The sequence below is a fragment of the Ixodes scapularis genome, unplaced genomic scaffold (assembly GCF_016920785.2).
Source record: "Ixodes scapularis isolate PalLabHiFi unplaced genomic scaffold, ASM1692078v2 PGA_scaffold10__122_contigs__length_95168666, whole genome shotgun sequence".
Classification (NCBI taxonomy): domain Eukaryota; kingdom Metazoa; phylum Arthropoda; class Arachnida; order Ixodida; family Ixodidae; genus Ixodes; species Ixodes scapularis.
Window position 1 is genome coordinate 67,191,297 of NW_024609836.1, and position 18,213 is coordinate 67,209,509.

The 18,213-nt window shown below is 44.9% G+C and overlaps 1 protein-coding gene across 1 annotated transcript in view; it reads left to right on the forward strand.

The window, feature by feature from the left end:
• The window catches only part of LOC8038339 (mitochondrial basic amino acids transporter), a 37,820-nt gene extending 19,882 nt beyond the window's left edge, over positions 1-17,938 (forward strand). The window contains exons 2-6 of the mRNA XM_002412523.5: positions 8,116-8,159; positions 12,558-12,641; positions 13,888-14,086; positions 14,941-15,238; positions 15,753-17,938. Coding sequence (XP_002412568.3) covers positions 8,116-8,159; positions 12,558-12,641; positions 13,888-14,086; positions 14,941-15,238; positions 15,753-16,023 — 896 coding nt within the window. The 3' untranslated portion in view covers positions 16,024-17,938. The remainder of the gene's footprint in view (positions 1-8,115; positions 8,160-12,557; positions 12,642-13,887; positions 14,087-14,940; positions 15,239-15,752) is intronic.
• The last annotated feature ends 275 nt before the right edge of the window (positions 17,939-18,213 follow it).

Here is an 18,213-nt window from a genome sequence, read left to right on the forward strand (position 1 = left end):
ATTTTAACGCTGCGTGCTGAACATCCTTGCCGTTTTCTCCCGATGGACGAAGCGAGCGAATGTCACACCTCCCCTTATAGCCCACCTGTTATGCACTTACAATTAATTACGTTCAAGGCTATTTACATATTTATCACGTTAGTCGGGACAATCATTGTGGACCAGCAGATCGATCAGCGTCAGGGTCAAGCTGCACGAGCCATCTCGAACAGCAGGCGCTAAGCTAGCAGTGGCAAAACGCGGATTAGATTATCATCGCGTTCCGCCACTGCTAGCTTTGCGCCTGCTACACTAGTGGCAACTTTGGTGCGCCCGGAGCTTTCCACGAGCTTCAAATCGTTCTAAAATTGACTGATACAGTGGTTTGCGACTATGCTCAGCATGTTCCTAATTGAAACCAAATGGTTACTTTTACTAATTAAAAAGTTAATTACGGAAGTTTAGTTGTCTGACTTATCGCAAAGATTAGCCCACATACTGTAAACGTCTAAATTTTCGCGAGGACCTAATTTTCGCGAATTTCGCGAGTCGCATACAATTCGCGAAAAATACACCTCGCGAAGAATTCTGGCAATATGTGAACGCTACGGAAGCTACACTCTATTCGCGAAAGTTAGAACCCGCGAATAATTTCAAATCTTCAGCTTTGGCCCAATTCGCGAAAATTTGAGCCCGCGAAAATTAAGTCGTTTACAGTATATGATGTCCCCCTGGCCATATAACTCGGCTGTTCAAACTGTATTAGTGCACTTTTTTACGGATTGTTTTGTAATAAATCTGTTCGAATGAAAATGGAACAGCCGGTATTGGTGACTCCATGCGAAATGGACACCGCGTAGTGGCAACGCCGAGAAGCTCAAGACAGGAGGTCATTTTGATTCAGTCGTCTCCTATCGCTGCTTGGTTCTCGTAGGTAGCAGAGAAACAAAACGTTTCCAGTAATTACTTTTTAAGCTTCCGCCCTGTCATTCCTTCGCCCTGACTGAAGGAAGGTTTCTACCGTCGAAAAGTCGCGTTGCTTTCATGTGTAACACCGACTTTACGCTGCAGTGCAAGAAATCTACGGTAACCCGCGCGCTGAACGACAAAAATGACCTGCTTTCGTCCGCCATCTTGCCTGATCAGCGCGCCCCTATAGTTGACTGCAGTCGTGAATAATCGGTGCTGAGTCCCGTCTCTTCTTCGTCCTTGACCAGTTTCGCCGTTTTTACCTCATACTGTAACTATAGTTCTCTTCACATAAAAAAAAAAAAAAAAAATAATAACGAAGTTTTTTTTTTTTCATTTATTACATGAACGCGCAATGATGTGTACATAAAATGGTAAAACAACTGATGTAAATATAAGTGCAACTAGCGGTGAACGAAAGTGAACTGTTTGGATTTAGGCAAACTGGATTCACACCTGAGCGTGACGAGGGAATGGCCGACTGTGCTCCAAGGTTTGTCGACTTCGTCTCCAACTGCGTGTCTAAATAGTTGTTTTAATTCACGAGTAGCGCTTCCACCGCCAGGTGCGCGATCTCGTGAACATCATGTCAGTGGGAAGTTTTCAGGTGGTTTTGCGACGGGGGACGAGAAAACGAGTCGCAAACTATTGCTAAACCAGCGCTGAGTTAGTCTGGCCAGTGTCAATTAATCAGGTATATTTCTACGAAACAAACGTACCCGACTCGACGCACAAAATTAAAAAAAAACTTACTAACAAATAAGGTTACGTATTTTTAAAACCTCTGAATGTAATCAGTGGATGACACGTGTACCGTTTAAATAATGAGACACGCGTGCAGACATGCAACCGAAAAAAAAAGATTAAAAAATTGGAACTCGCGAAGGATAATTCGACATTAGTTTTCGATGAACGAACCACACCAGGTACAATGACTGTACGGAAATCGTTAATATATATGCTTTTAACGAGCCCATTCATATCAAATGTTTCAGAAGAAAAAAAAAAACAAAACTGGTTTTCTTCCCGCCACAAAAATAAACTACGCGTTGCCGAACACCCAGTCTTCAACCAAATGTATAGAGGTTGGGACCAAATGCCAAAGTTATCAGAGCTTGCCGTTCAAAAGTTTAAATCAATATTCAAAAATTTTCACTGGGAAAATGGAGCCCGTTCCCGGTGACTCCCGAAAATCGCTTATAGCTCTTCACTCAGATAACGGCAAGTGCCTGAAACTTTGACACCTGGTCCCAACCGCTATAGATCTACATCATTGGGCAAAGACTGAGCATTCGGCGATGCGCAATTTATTTTTGCGCTGAGAAAACGAAACAAAAAAAAAAAAAAAAAAAACTTTTCTTCCAAACATCGCGGTTAGATCTTCTGCTAAGCGTGCAGTGCCGACGAGCGGGCAAGCGCAGGCGAGCAACGGTGCTCTGTACCCTCTCGGTCTTTCAGTGTTACGTTGGTTGCACCTTCAAGACCAATCTGGGAGGTGCACACTAAAAACGTTTACACCCTTTTGGGTGCAAACCAGCTTGTCCCAGGGCTCACACCCTCAGGATGCTTGTGAACGCCCGAAAAATATAGGATGCATGCCATCGTAACAGCAACCTATGGATATTTTCATTTCATTTCAATGAAGCCACGTGGCGTAGCTTTGCGCAAAGTCGAGCGCTCGCAATCAGTACGCAATCTGTTCTACGCCGGCGCTCGTGTCGGGAAATGAGTCCACCGAACTTGTGTAGCTGACACGACCGGCAGGTATATTCATGTGTCGCGAATCTGCCGCGCTTCGAGTTCGACCAGGTTCGACATTTTTCGAAACTTTAAAGTGTGTAAAAGTTCGGCTATTGTGTGTGCGCGCGCGGAAATTGTAAACGATTTGGCGCCGCCTGGTGGCAGGAGGGGTACACGTTTTTAATGAACCAACTATATCATTAGAAGGATTTTTATGTTTGCTTTTATAATGTGTAAACATTCGTAATTATTAGATAACTTTGCTTGATTTCTTTATTACAAGTATTGATTCATCTGGCATAAAATCGGGCATAGTAAGTACAAATATTAGTGACCATCTGGCAATATTCATGTGTGTAAAAAAAAAAAAAAAAAGAACTAGTTTAAAATGCAAATAAACTACACCGCGCATCTTATCAAAATATTACAGAAAATTGCTTTTCTGAATTTAGGTTTAAGCGTTCAAAGCTAGACTGGAAGTCTAAAGCAGCGGACGCAAATCAAGCATACAATTTATTCTTAAATAAATTTCGGCTACCATATAAAACATTATTTCCTCATAAATTACCTAGGACATTTAAAATAAGCCGTAAGCCTTGCCTTGGATAACTCCAGAACTTTTAACAAAAGTTAAAAAGAAAAAAAGTTTTTGTAGAAAACATTTGTTAACACGAGGGGTCCTGACAGTCTCAAAACGTTCAAATCGTACCGAAACAAACTTACAAAGGGACTGAAGTCTGCCAGGGTGATATATTTTAATAACTACTTTTTCTTGTCAGCAATGCAAACAGATGTTACGTGGGAAAAAACTTAACAAAGTCCTATACCGTTGCCACGACGTAAAACGAATCGATAAAATTCATTTTAATAACATAAACCCAACGTTATAGTAGAAACGTTGTCCAGATCGATTTTATTGACCCACTAAACTTTTGGCTATGTATATCAATGATTTTATTTAAAAAAAAAAAAGTTGACCTTAAAAAGCTTGGGGGGGGGGGGGCGGTCACCCGCCCCCCCCCCCCCCCCCCTCCATTTTTTTTCGTAAATATTCGCGAAAATTAAAGCGAACTGGCGCTGCCTGGCGGAGGAAGAATGTACTATTTTAACAAACTGACTATTTTTTTTTAAATATATATTCTTATATATCTGATATTTTTTTTTATAATATTCAAAAATGAGGAGCGCTGTTTACAGGATGTTTACAAACAACACCGCGTTCACCAGGTGTAAACACCGCCGCCCATGCGTTAAAAAAAAAAAAAAAATCTGATTTGGGTGAAGTGAACCGTCTGCACGTGCACAGATAGCGACAGAAATGCGCCACTACTATGGCGACATCGGAGAGTTGAGTTGACGTATAAGCATCTACATTTTCTAAAAATGTTATAAAACGTTTGTGTAGAAGTGTCGGGCAACACGTTTAAACAAAAGTCGAACTTCGTCGAATTTCGCCACAAGTATGCGAAGGTTCGGCGAGCAATCGAATTTTTTTGGTGCGTACCAACAAAACCTTGCGACATATCCCTAAGGGCAACGCCGTAGCGCCTGTCGACACGAACTCGATCGCCAATTCTTATGAACTCGCGTGTCGTGTTCTGTTTCTATGAGCTTGTATCTTTTTTTTTTTTTTTCCGAGAAATATTACGATTGCTTTTACGTTCGCGCGGAAAGAAAAAAAAATATGGCGGACATTTTGTGTCTATTTGAAGGTATACATTATGGTTTTCTTACATACCAGATGTATCCAAGCATTTAGAGGATCGTTTTACAAAGCTCTTGACTAACGTATTTCAAAATTATTTTTAAAAAAAAGTAAAAAGAAAAAAAAACGATTTTGTCTGCTTTCGCACACAAAATGCACACCTGGTATTCGGCGTTACAGCCTACCCGTTGGTGCATTCGCACAAGCCGTTAGCTTCGTCGATTTCGTTCAGCTAACAACCGTCCCACTGATAGGAAATTTCCTTTATGTGGCGTCACTTGCAGGAAAATTATGCTGCGGTATTAACACTTTTGCGCAGCTGTGCGCGGGCGCGTCATAACTGAACTTTGTATTTTTTTCCCCCTTTCATCCTGTTCGCTCCACTTCATCACTTGTCGCGCGACGGGTTATACCTTTTAGACACCACTGGGTTCATGTCCCCAACGCAGGCTTCGTATGACCTCGCCCTGATAACCATTTTAGTGGCAGGGCTCCTCCGTGAAACCATGGAAGATCAGTCTTAAAGGGGTAGTGAAACGAAATTTTAGCGCCGATCTTGTTGCATAAATATGGGCTAGGGACAGGCACCACCTCGGAAATATAAATATTGCGCTGTAAAACACAGGAGAACTAATTTTAAACATAATTAAACGATTTCAAATTCTCATCTGGTGGATGGGGGGAAGCTCTCGTGACATCACTTGTGCCAAAATAGCAGCGCCGTTCTGCGGCAATACGGCGTGCCGGGAGAATTCGCCTAGGCCTGAACGCGTTCGCAAAGCCTTGGCGGAGAAAGCCAAAGCGTAGTTGGCCACAGTGAGCTCGTTCTCGTTGCGGCTCTTTGCACGACACGACCCGAGCATGCTTCTGCAGCGCCTCGCTTCTGGCACGGCCGGTATTAGTTGCTGCGAGTCGCGAGCTGCAAGCCGACGTTAAAAAGGATATGTTTGAACTACGAGGGTGTCAGCAAGAGCCACGCAAATGCCAAATACCTGTACACACTCGGAGCGGACACGCGCGTTTGATCGAAGTGCTGGATTCGCTCTGTTAGACCGCGTTTCGGTAAGCGCTTCTGGACCGATCTTTTACGATTGCAACTCGATACTGACATGACACTCGCAAAAGAAAGGTTAGACCGACATCGCGTAGCTCCCACGAACTGCTATAGCTCGACACTGACGTAGCGTCGAGTCAGAATAAAAATGGCATACTAATAACAGAGTGTACATACCGAGTTGCCAAGGTAATCCGTATGGCGTTTATTTGAGCTCTATATCACACAAAACAAGGAGATAGAATCAATGAGAGTCCCTTTTCGACGACAGCGTTCGTCACCGCTGTCTCGGAAAACAAGGAGATCGAGATGACAAGGGGAAAATATTGACCTCTGAAATTTAGTTCAGGGATCAAACTACTCATCCGGGAAGGGTCCACAAGGGTCGCGCGGGCATATTCCATTCAGCAGGCCAGCCGGTCATGGACAGACGGTCTTGGCCAAGGACCGCCGGAGCAACGGTGCGCCGAGTCGATGTTGCTGCTAGGCCTACTATATTCTGCCGAGCTCGCTCGGTCGGCAGAATCGTGGCTGTTGCAGCTCTTCTCGTGTGTTTGTGGATCCTGCGTTCTTGATCGTCGTGGTCTGTTTTAAGTACTCCTTCCTTTTTTTCTTGCTGGTTGAAGTCGGGACGCACGAGAAGAGCACGAAGAAAAATAAATGTCCGTTGGTGGCCGATACCAAGTAACTGAGCGACGCTGTCGGCCTTGTTGATTTGATCGTAAAAAGTGCGTAAGGCAGCTTCGGAGCTGTCGTAGGATTCTGTCGTAACCTGCGCAGAGGTTACGACAATTTCGTTTCGAGAGCACGGGTTTTCTCTCAGATTTGTCGTACGCACTTTTTTCGTCGTGAATTCGCTTTGAGAATCCGGCCTCAGAGCGTGCCTCAGAGCTGGTTTTGTCAGTGCTGCCGTGGTTGCCGACTTGCCGTGGTCCCGTGGTGCAGCCGGTGCAGCGTGCGTGCAGCCCTTGCACATCTCAAACGGCCACGTTGTCACAGGTCGTAAATCGTCGACGCGCCACCAAGTGGCAACGCTTGTAACCACAACAATCACGCCGTAGCCTTTCCCGACCGGCACAAGTGACGTCACGAATGCGCCCAATATCCCAAGACGCATCGCGCTCTCCGATGGCCGATTTTTGAGCGCGCGCCCAATCGGGCCCATCAGGGTGAAAAATATAGCCATCCGTTCAAAATACAAACGCGCGATTATGATTTATGAATATCATTGATCATATTGAACCTATTTCTGACCATAATAGGTGTATTTCAAGTTTCGCTTCAGTATCCCTTTAAAAACTCTTAACAGAGGCTGAAGGACGGCTAGAAAACACAGCGCTGTTTCCCGCTGTTGTTCGCGTCCTTCGGCTGAAATACCGCTCATATGTGGCGGAATTTTAGGAAGAGGTAATTTGCTGTCGGCAGCGAGCAAGCTCAGCGTGTGAGCTTCCCGAATACTTGGTATGTGATTCGAAGAAAGAGAAAACGAGTTGGTGACGTAGAGAGTTTTAGTAGACGCGGTTCCGATAACTGCGATAACGGTCCTGCATATCCGCGGATTACTTGTGGATCATATCGCGGATATCCGCTCTCAACTGGCGGACGCGGATAAAAATGCATCAGATTTGGCGGATTACGGATCGGATGGGATGAGGGTATCCGCGGGTCCGGACCTACATTTTTTTTTTTTTTCCGAGGCGGCACATTAACGTGTGTTTCCGCAGTGTGTAAAGTGGATAACTGAATGATATACTGAGTGCATCATCGAATGTTTCGCGGGAGAAAATTCCTCTCTTAGACAACAGGTGCCTATCGGGGATAAAATTGTTCTTCACGCCAAGAAAGACCAGACATGCATCAAAAATCGTTTTAAAACGTTATATGGAATATATAAAAAGCAGCGCCAACGAGACGAAGGATTAAAGAAGACGGTCAGGTCAGGGCGCTGCCAAGATGGTGTGACATGAAATCATCAGTGTTGACAGGTGATAAGAAAGAAATACCGCTCCGGATACGTAACAGGATGTCAACGGACTGCAAAGACCTCTTTCCACGTTTACAAGAGGTCCTCTTTGGTCATATCATCACCCCCCATGCCTCTCTATCCGCTTATGTTTATCTGATAAAGAAAACAATCGGGAATCGATCACAAGGCGGTTTCGCTTGACGCACATGCATCCTGCTAGCGAAATCTTGTGAATTCTCGAGATGGATGGACGGATGGATGTTGATGGCTATACCCTTTGTAACTGGCGGTAGCTTGCGCCACCTAGCCTAAATCTAAGAAGACAAACGAACGAGGCGGTGTGGGATATCACCAAAATAACTTTCAAAAAATCGGGCAAAAAAAAAAAACGAAAAAAAAAAAAGTTAAAAACATTATTTACCGGGGAGTTTTGTTTTTAAACGCTTCGATGCGCTACAACCATTGGCCCGCGCCCTAGAGCTCTCGTGCCATGAGCACGTGCCTGTTGGTTATCTGTCATCTTTCTTCTTCTCTTCTGGATGGAATATTGAGTTGTGAGTTCAGCGTCTATCCTGTCTCCTGTATTATTCTACAGTTTCCTCACGTTGTTCGCTGACTCAACCATGTACAATGATATCGCCGCAGTCTATTCTGGAAGCTCACAGTTAATTTCTGTCTGATGTCGATGTCTTGTCTTTTCAGGGTGTGCTGGTGTTATAGTTGGTCATCCTTTCGACACCATAAAGGTGAGTGCCCACTTGTCGATCTTTGGCTGAAAACTACAAAGTACAAGTGCACCCTCTCCCCGCCCCTTCACACACACACACACACGCACACACACACACACACACACACGCGCGCGCGCGCACGCACGCACGCAGGCACGCACACGCACACACACACACACGCACGCACGCACGCACGCACGCACGCACGCACGCGCGCACGCACGCGCGCGCGCGCGCGCAATAAGTAAAAAAAAATAACAGCGTGTTTTTTTTCTTTTGTTTTTTTGCGAAAATAAAGTGCGCGTTGCCGAACGCTCAATTTCCTAACAGATGTAGCGCTAGCGGTACCGACCAGATGCCAAAGTTTCAGAACGAACCGTCAGATTACCCAAGAGGTAAAAAAGCATTTTTTTGGAAATTGTTTATGGGAAAACGGCGGCCGCGACAAAGGACGACGAACAGATATGGGCTGAATGGCGTAAACTACCGGGACTCGAACGTGCCCCATTTTTCAAATAAAAGTTTCAGAAACTAGAATCAAATAACGCTTAGCTGTTAAACTTTGGCATCCGGTCCGCAGCGTTAGCGCTACATTTGGGCGGTAACTGAGCCTTCGGAAATGCGCAGCTCGTTTTTGCGGCAAGTAAAACACTCGAATTGTTTTTCGGGAACACTCTGTATATTATTTGTTTTTGGGGGTTATATATTTTCGACGGGGTTCGGCGCGATAAATCGATATTTATCGGTGTTTCGAGGGTGATAAAAAAAAAAATCGATGTTTATTCTGCATCAGCGATAACAAAAGCGAACAAGGGTGCAAAAAAGCGAGTGAAAGTGCAGGAGTACTGAACATAAGATGTATTTTTTATTTGTTTGCTCGAGCCTTTGTTGACTGCATATTATCGAAAGTACATCGGTTATCATGTCTACATTCTTACTTAACCGAGCACTGCGCACTCACGGAGATATCAACATAAAATAATTATAAGGGAAGAATCATCAATCAAACCTTTGGTGTTAACTTTTTTTTTTTTCACTACTCAGGGAGACAATTATTTAGCTATGTAGACCTTTACAAAAATCGCCTTCTGCGAGATGCCATCTTTGTCTGCTGGGCTGTGAAACGCTGCTGCTGGGCAGCAGCGTTCTTTGTCTGCTGGACTGCGCTGGTTCTCTGTATCAGACGCTGCGCATAAGTCCACAGCTCAGTGACTCAGCATTTTTAGCACGGATGATAAGCGATGGAAAGGTCTATAGTGCACGCTGAGGTGTATTCCTCGAAATGCCTGGCTTCAAACATAAAAAAAAAATAAAAAAAAGTTGTTAGGGTTTTTGCAGAAAATCCTTGTTGCAAAAATATTTGCCAGATAGCGTTTGTTCGTCTTGTCTTTCGTATATACCCGAAACGCAGTCCCTTTTAATAATTTATTCAATTACACAATTATAATTGCGGACGTAAAGATGCACCACAGAAATTATTCTATAAATGCCGTATAATGTCCGCGATTATGAAATAATTTCAACTGCGAGAACAGCTGTTGAAACGAAAGTTCGATAGATTATATATTTATGGGCATCAACTATCGAATATTTTTGTTAAATGTTTATACTTGTTAAATGTAAAAATTATAATAACAAATTGGAATGCGACTGCTCTCGAAAATTGCTGCTGACAATCTAACTAATTTCCAGCGACCTTTATCATCAAACGTCTATCAAATGCACGACAAGCACTATTTCTATTTAAGGCGCGACCGTTTACATGTGTTTATAAGACGGAAGTGAAGAAAAACATACTGTTTAATAATTTCTCCGCTAAATTTAGCGGGATAATTGACGTCACGTGACGTATCCCATGACACCAGGACTTTGCGCCGTGACGTCACGGTGTCACGTGATATTCTGACGTCATATGACGTAAATTTTCACCCCAAAGTTGGGGGAGGTTGGGGAGGGGGGGGGGGGGGGGGTGCACAGGCGGACGGACGAACGGAAAAATGTCTAAAACTGAAAATATTCGTTAAAAAAAATATATACATATATAGTATAAATTTTATGCTTTAATATTCCTAATCTGCAGCCGCACCTTTGAATCTCGACATAAAATATTTTGATCAACATTTGATGAACATGTTAAAAGCAAAAAACATGAAGCAAGAGTCAGTGGTGCAACCGCTGCTGCTTCCTGCCCACTGATGTCTCCGACAGTTTCTCTTCATTGTAACGAGCTAGGCGTATCTATGTCAGAGATAACGACAGATAAGATTGATCCAAGCCCCGTGCGCAACCCGCTTATCTCCCGTAATGGGTTTTAGATATCCAGAAACAATTACGGTGATGTGCCGATGACGCACCCGTTGCTTGAAACTTTGTATCCGTATTGGCGAAACAGAAAGAAACACCTTAACCTTAATTGTACTCCTCTTGCTTCAAATACGTGTAAATATAATTAAAAAAAATATCATTCCTTTTTTTTTTCCTCTCTAATGCAAGGATTAAACGACGGCGTTAGTCCCATTTGGGTGTAAGCAAATGGAGATTTTTTTTTTCGTGTGTAATTTCGGACCCGACTCTGCAAGCTTTCTTTCGGGCGTACCCTATGTGGACAACGTACGGGTACCTTTCAGAGCTTAAGGCAGTCTATTTTGAAATAAAGAAGGGAGGTAGTTGACTCTCGAGACAATTCACGCCGTCCTAAAATTACAAGCCTGAAAAATGATGACTTCGATGAAGTAATATTAAAGAGATAAAATGAATATCTAGCGTAGTTTGTTTTCATTCTGTCATTCGTATACGTGTACATCAGGGAGTCACATGGTTAGAGAAGGACTTGTTACCTCGCCATCCCGAAACTTGCTTCTAACCAGATGTGCCTACCCAAAAACTACTCGGTTGACTACATGGATACCTCGACGTTTGCATGGTACTATTATTAACTTATTCGAAACATAAAATACAACGATACAAGATCCTTCGCACGCTAGCAACAGTCGTCCTCGACACCAGCTCCTGGCGGGTCATCAACAAGTTTGCCGAAGCTCAAGAGCCCTGAAATGCAAACCAAAGAGCCACTGTTATAAACCGGTCGCACTATCCTTCTTGCTGATAGGAGGCTACGGGCTGACTCTAATTGCCATCATAAGCAGTCTGAGGTCTATCCTTTCGGGCTTCCTTATCTGTTTAGAGTCGGAGAAAGAGACGTCGACCATCACGAAACTTGCTTCTTCAGAGAATTGAGCGTTTCAACAGATCTGGATGAATGTGAGAACTAAAAGCATCTTTTGGTGACCGAATCGCAACCTTTTTCTGGTTCTATCGTGAATTTATTTGAAACAAAAGAGACAGAGATACAAAAAGGTCTATCCCTCGAATGATAGCAACAGTTGTCTTCGACTCCAGCTCCTGGCAGGTCATCAACAACCTAGCCGAGGCTTAAGGAGACTGAAATGCAAACAAAAAGGCCTACGTTATCCACCCGTCGCACTATCCTTCTTGAAGATAGGAAGATATATGTGGTGACTCTAATTGCCATCATAAGCTGGCTGAGGTCTATCCTTTCGGGCGTCCTTATCTGTTTACGGGCCATCACGTGAGTTCCAGTTGCCATGTCTCTTTGATGTTCGCGCCAGCAGCGGTCTTCAGTGAAAAAAAAAAAAAAAAAGTGCTAGCGCAGCTGCCCTTTATTGAAAACCGTCACTTCATGTGGTGCGGTGATTATAGGGGTATACACTTCCCACCGTGGCCCACATAAGATGCAGTGGAACAAGGACACGTGTCCACACAATTTAGACCCATGGATGGATGGACGGATATACCTGAACCTTTTTAATCGGGCGGCGGCTTGCGCCACCTAGCGGAACTTTTTTTTTTCTTTTTTTGCATAAAAACAACACCAAGCAGCGAAAGCTCGAACTAGGATTGGTGTTCAAAAGGGGAGTTGCGCTACCTCTCCAGCCTTGTCTGTGACTAATCTGTTCGCATTTTGCTTGAAATAAGCGCTTCGTCGCAGCAGTGACATGACGCTTGTTTCAAGCGTTTCCTTTCGAGAAGAATGCGTTACGCGAAGCGCCGTTACAGTGTAGAGACGTGGTTCTCATTTCAAGTACAATGGGAACCAGTGAGTCACGGAGGAGTAAGGACACGTAGTGCAACTCCCGGTCGCCAGTCGTAGTTCGAGCCTTCGCCGCTGCGTGAGGACGACCTGCACATGCGCACAACTCTTATTAAAAAAAATATATTGTTACTAACATTTGTAGATCGGTAGCACATGGCCTCGGAACAGTACCATTTCTGGTTTATAGACTTTTGCGGAACCACGACCATTCATTTCGTGGAGCAGCATATGGTTTTGTTTCTTTCTACCTTGTCTTCACCAGAACATTATTGGTCACCGTGGATATCGTCATTTTCTTGCAGGTCCGCTTACAGACCCAAGATGGTTCATCTCCTAAGTACAGAGGGAGCATCGACTGCTTCAAAAGCATCATACGCACAGAAAAGGTATACAAACCAGGTCGATTTCATCTGCGTCTTTGGCTGACATCCAGATGGCAGCCACGACGTCGCTCTAACGAAATAGAAGTCATTACATTGCTATCTGCAGCAATGAGAAAAGTGACTGCTTTTAATGGGATGGTCCAATTTTGCAATGCAAGTATGTATCCTAGGGCTTTCTTTAGATTGAATTTCTGCGTTATTTTTGATAATTACTTTTTGTGTATAATTCTCCGGCGAAATTTTGATAGTCGCTGATTTGCCTCAAAATTGGTTCAACATATTATTACACACATCTGAACTAGTAACTGAAATTACCGTTAATTTTATTTTCTTGCGAAGTTTTTTTTTTTTTTTTTTTGCATTTCCTTTTTAACACAAACGTTGTAATTTGGAGACATTACAGCTAAACTCACATCAACAGAAGAAAAAAAAAACGCGACATATTGTTTTTTTAATTGCCTGCAGGTTTTTTTTTACTTCATGGGACGTCATCCCCTGGAGAGCACGCAGAAATTTGATGCTGGTTTTGACGGCAAGCTTTTTTTTTATCGTTTTCTCAATAGCTGCTTTCATTTTAGAGACAATACATACCTTGTCTGGAAGGGAATTAAGCCTGAATATACCAAAATGTGTTTAAATAACAAAAAAAAAAAAAAAAAACGCCGGTGTTTTTTTTTTTAACAGTAACAAAATGAGACAAAAAAACAAAAAAAACTGGGCAAAAGCCACAAAGAAGAAAGAGTGTCCTGGGCATTATGGGTATTACCAAATCGCTCATATGCGGAGAGCAAGTCGTCTGCTTCTTGCTCAGAAGTTGCGGTGACGTCAGAACGACGCCGAGCTATGATTGGCGTTGATTGAAAGGATAGTGGGTAGGCCTCAATGCTAGATGCTTTGAGGTCTACTCACTATTATTTTTGTTTTTCAATCAGCCAATAAGAGCTCGGCGTTCTGACATCATAACTCCTGTGCAGGAAGCAGACGAACTTGCGCCCTGCATAGACCAACTGAACGCTCTGACGTCACGGCACCGCGGTGGCGCTGCTGTCGGCGCTGCGCACGCGCAGAACCGCCACTCCTCCCGAATTTGATTTCTGCGCACGCTCACTCCCGGTGTGGGCAAGGCCGGCCTGCTTGTAAACAGTGCGTTGGTGTACGTACATACATACCACTGCGTAGTATCCAAGAGCGTCATTTTCTTCGACTGATAGTGCAATGAAATTGCCTTTTTCTCTCGGCCGGCCCACAGGTACAAGGCCTGTTCCGCGGCATGACGTCGCCTATGGCCGGAGTGGCCGTGGTGAACGCGATAGTATTCGGTGTCTACGGCAACGCCCAGAAGCAGCTCGGGGACTCCGCGTGGGCGCACGGCGCCTGCGGCCTCTTGGCCGGCTCGGTACAGAGCCTCGTCAGCAGTCCCGTAGAGCTCGCCAAGACCAGACTACAAGGTATGCAGTCTTCCACAGACCTGACCGAGCCGAAATGGGACTAGCGGCGAATTCGAATTGGTCTGCAACGGTGGACTTGATAGCAAGATCTCTTGTCGTTTGCTATGCCTCCTCCATGAATCGCACAGATTGGATTTCTTGCGTACATTGCAGAGATTGATTGATTCGTGTTGATGAATGAAAGACAAAGTGGTTAACCTAGATGTTTCTCCTAGCCGGTTCCCACTAGAAAGCACGATGGAATGATTAAGATAATGATGAGTGAGATGCCGGGAGTGATGCTATACAAATCACTTCCGCACAAAAGCCCAAAGCTTTAAAAAAAGTCATGAGTAAGAAACGGTATCAGAGCCTTGGACACATTTGCAGGTGTATCTATCGTGTTCCTTGCTTAACGCAACGTTTTCTGTAACAAAGCAACATTGCAAGTAGAGCCATGTTGTTCGGTTGGTAGCCGTAATAGTGCATTCACACCGAACATGTTCTACCGTCCCTTTTAGCTCACATTTAAAACAATCGTTGAATATCGTATACAGGGATAAAATGAGAGCGAGAGAGAGGAGGAGGAGGAGGAGGTGAGAGTGCGTCGGGAAAGCAGAGCACCGAGCTCTGACTGGAATGATCAGTGCATAGACGCAAAGCTAGCTGGTTTTGTCTCTATTCACTGTTCGAACAGTGATTCCAATCAGAGATCAGCGCTCTAGTCCCCTCCTCTCCTTCGGTTTCTACCGAATAGCCTCTGCTCTTAACCTTGGCCACGGTGTCCAGATGCCAGACACGACAGCATAATAATGATCGCATCATCGAAACAATGAAATGAACCGTGCGTACTCGACTGTGTCCTTTCGTTCCAGTGCAGGGTCAGGGCAGCTCCAGAGCGTACTCGGGCCCCCTGGACTGCCTGCGGCAACTGCTGCGCGCCGAGGGCTGCCGGGGCGTGTTCCGGGGCCTCGGCTCGACCGTGCTGCGAGACGCCCCGGCGTTCGGCGTCTACTTCGCCAGCTACGAGCAGCTGGTGCGTCGGGGCACCGGCGGGCCCGTCCACCTCATGGCCGCGGGGGGACTCGCGGGAGTCCTCTCCTGGATGGTGTCTTACCCGTGCGACGTGGTCAAGTCGAGGTTGCAGGTGGACGGCATGACGGGACCACGCAGGTAGGGTACACCTACAACTCTATCTAGGGAGTCTCGATGTTCTTCTCCTTATAGGGTGGTGCAACTAACTCTTTATGGATGGTAACTGATGTCGACAGCACGCGATCAGAGGAAAGATAGAATTAAGCGGCGCCAGTCAAAGCCAAAGACTGTGGCCGATAGACGCTCTTTTACGCTCTCCTGAGCAAAAAAAAAAAGTATGGATATAAAACACGTCCGTCTTGTTTCAATGTGGAACGTTTGCATGATCTTGCTGATGAAAAAAAAATAGTTTAAAACAATTCTTTGAGTACCCGCATTTCGCTTATCCCTTTCTCTCTCTCTCTCAAGGATTGAATAGTTTAATGACCCTTTGAGAGATCTCCCCCTCTCCAAAATAAAGAAGAAAACGGAAAGCTCGAAAGAAGACAACATCATATCTAGTGATCTCGCCTATTCGATATCGACAGAAGCCCTTCGGTGATGTCTCTCAACGAAGACAGATCAGTTAAGCAGATCGCACCCGTCCCCGCAGGTACTCCGGCTTCTGGGACTGCGCCGTCAAGAGCTACCGGAACGAAGGCGCTGGCGTCTTTACTCGCGGCCTCAACTCGACGCTGCTGCGCGCCTTTCCCACCAACGCGGCCATCTTCACCGTCGTCACCTGGGTGTTCAGAGCCTTCGATCCCAGCGCCGAAGCCGACCTCCACCCGCACCCACACCACCACCATCACCACCCGGCCGTCCACTTTGACCCCGAGCTGCACCTTAGTAGGGTTGCCGTTCTCATGGACTTTCACTTTTAGTCTTAGACGTATACCACGACTGAGTGTATACCAATATAAGTTGATGGCTTAGTTTGTTAAATGTAACAAAAACAGCGCGAAAGAGCAAAAGTAGACGGCTGGACAGGACAAGCACTACTTTCAGCTGACGTTTTAACGAAAAAACGTGCCCCTGTCCTGTCCAGCCTTCTACTTTTCCTTTGTCTTTCGCGCTAATCGTTTCTGTGAGATGGGTGCTCCGATCGTCCAATCCAAGACAAAGAGCCTCAACAGATCACGATATCCCTGTGCAGGCCGATGCAGGTTGCAAAGCTCCCCAAACCGAGAAAAATCTAGATCATAAGATCCTTGTGCAGGCAGTGGTCTATGAACTAGATTCTTATTCCGTCGCAGGCGGCTCCATGTATAAACACACTCGTTCATTGTAGCACGTCATAGAAGGGTCTACTTCCCGATAGAGTATAATAATAATTTAACGAGGATATGGGGTGTAAACGGGCCCGGGGATGCAAATTGCCCGCGTACTATCTCTCGGTCAAGGTGGTTTCGTTTTATAGAGGGGCACATCCTGTTTGTGAGAAATGTCCGCTACTTTGGAAGAGCGCCCATTCATCGAGTTGGCCTCTAATTTTGGTTTACCGAAGGAGTATCTCTAACTTAATCTTGAGATACCTGTGGTGTCTAAACTGGCTTATCATGTCTGTCACGGGGGAGCAGACGGGACATTTTTTTTTTAAACATACTTGTAGTCGAACTATTTTGCGATAAGTAATGTTAAAGGAAGGGTTCTTCTAAAATGCCCGTCTAAAGCGGCGTATGTGACTGACATATCAGAGTACCTTACACCAGCAGCGTACCTCACCAGTAACAGAAGCCGCAATTTCTGCAACAGCCTCAAAGTACCATGGTTTTGCCAACCATGGTACTTTAAGGCTGTTGCAGAAATTGCGGATAAGCATATTTATTACTCCAACACCACACTGCTAAGGCACTGAAGATAAAGTTCCTTTCCATTCACTATTTTAAGCTTGTGAAAGTTTGGCGCCACTAGACTATCCCTAAAAGCCTTTTCCCCAATAAAACGGCAAATACTTTTAAAGCGTGCGTTAAAAAAAAATGTGCAGCACGTTTACGTGCACCAGGGTTGCACGTGACATCAGTGAGACGGAAAGTTGCGCAACAAGCCTATGCCTTGCTCTCAGTTTACACGAGTGTTCGTGGACAACAGATATACTGAAAATCTTTCGAACAGATTCAGGAGTTGTATATTTCAGTCTGCCGGTGGTCTTCTCGAGTCTACGCCATATATCTCGTATCTTTCTGCTGAGTCCAAGCTAGGGAAATATTCAGCTACCTCTGGTCGCAGATGCATCACAGGAACACCTTGTTGGTGATCCGGTCACACTTTAGTAATACCACTTGATCACGAACGTACGCTTGTTCGTTGCCAGACAATGGGCGTGAAACGTCACAAAGGCTAGCGACAAGGTGTTTTTGTCTTGTTTCTGAGCAGAGTTGGTCGAATGTTGGTACAATGCGATTCAGCCCATTGACTTTCAAGAAAAGGTATGTATTGCCTTGTGCTTTACAAGCAAGGCAAGCGCGATCGCATGCAGTCTGCCAAGTCACGGTAGTGTTTGCATTGTGTGAAGATGGATAGGGCATTACGTTGCATGAACTGAAAATTGTCGCATTAGCTTTACGAATGGTGCCCATTCCCCGGTGTCGGTTTGCGATATCGGTTTGCTCTGTTGAGAATCGTTGAGGACGGGAAAACGTTTTTTGCGATTTCAGATAAGGCTTCGGATAACTGACAACAAAGGTTTACGCAACAATGTGTCTGAAGTGTTGTTACTCTGCTAAAGCATATAGCTTATGTTAACACTCAACAATTGAGTTCTCCTCAAATCGAACCCAATAAACGGTTTTGTTTGAACACCTGTTTTTTTTGTCTGTTCGAAGTGGTTTCCTTTGATCTTAAAAGAGTGGGCATGTGGTAAATGTCAAGATAAGGAGAGATAAAACAACGAGGCAATGACACATTGTTGGCGGATATCAGCATCACCCATCCCATGCAAGTGTCTTTATGGTGCATTGTCTCCACCGGTGCAAATGTACTAGTCGCCACAACTTTGAGATAGGGACGCCATTATCTTCATGTTTTTAATTTAGCAACTCTAACTGCAATCTTGTCAAGGGTATGAGAGTTGC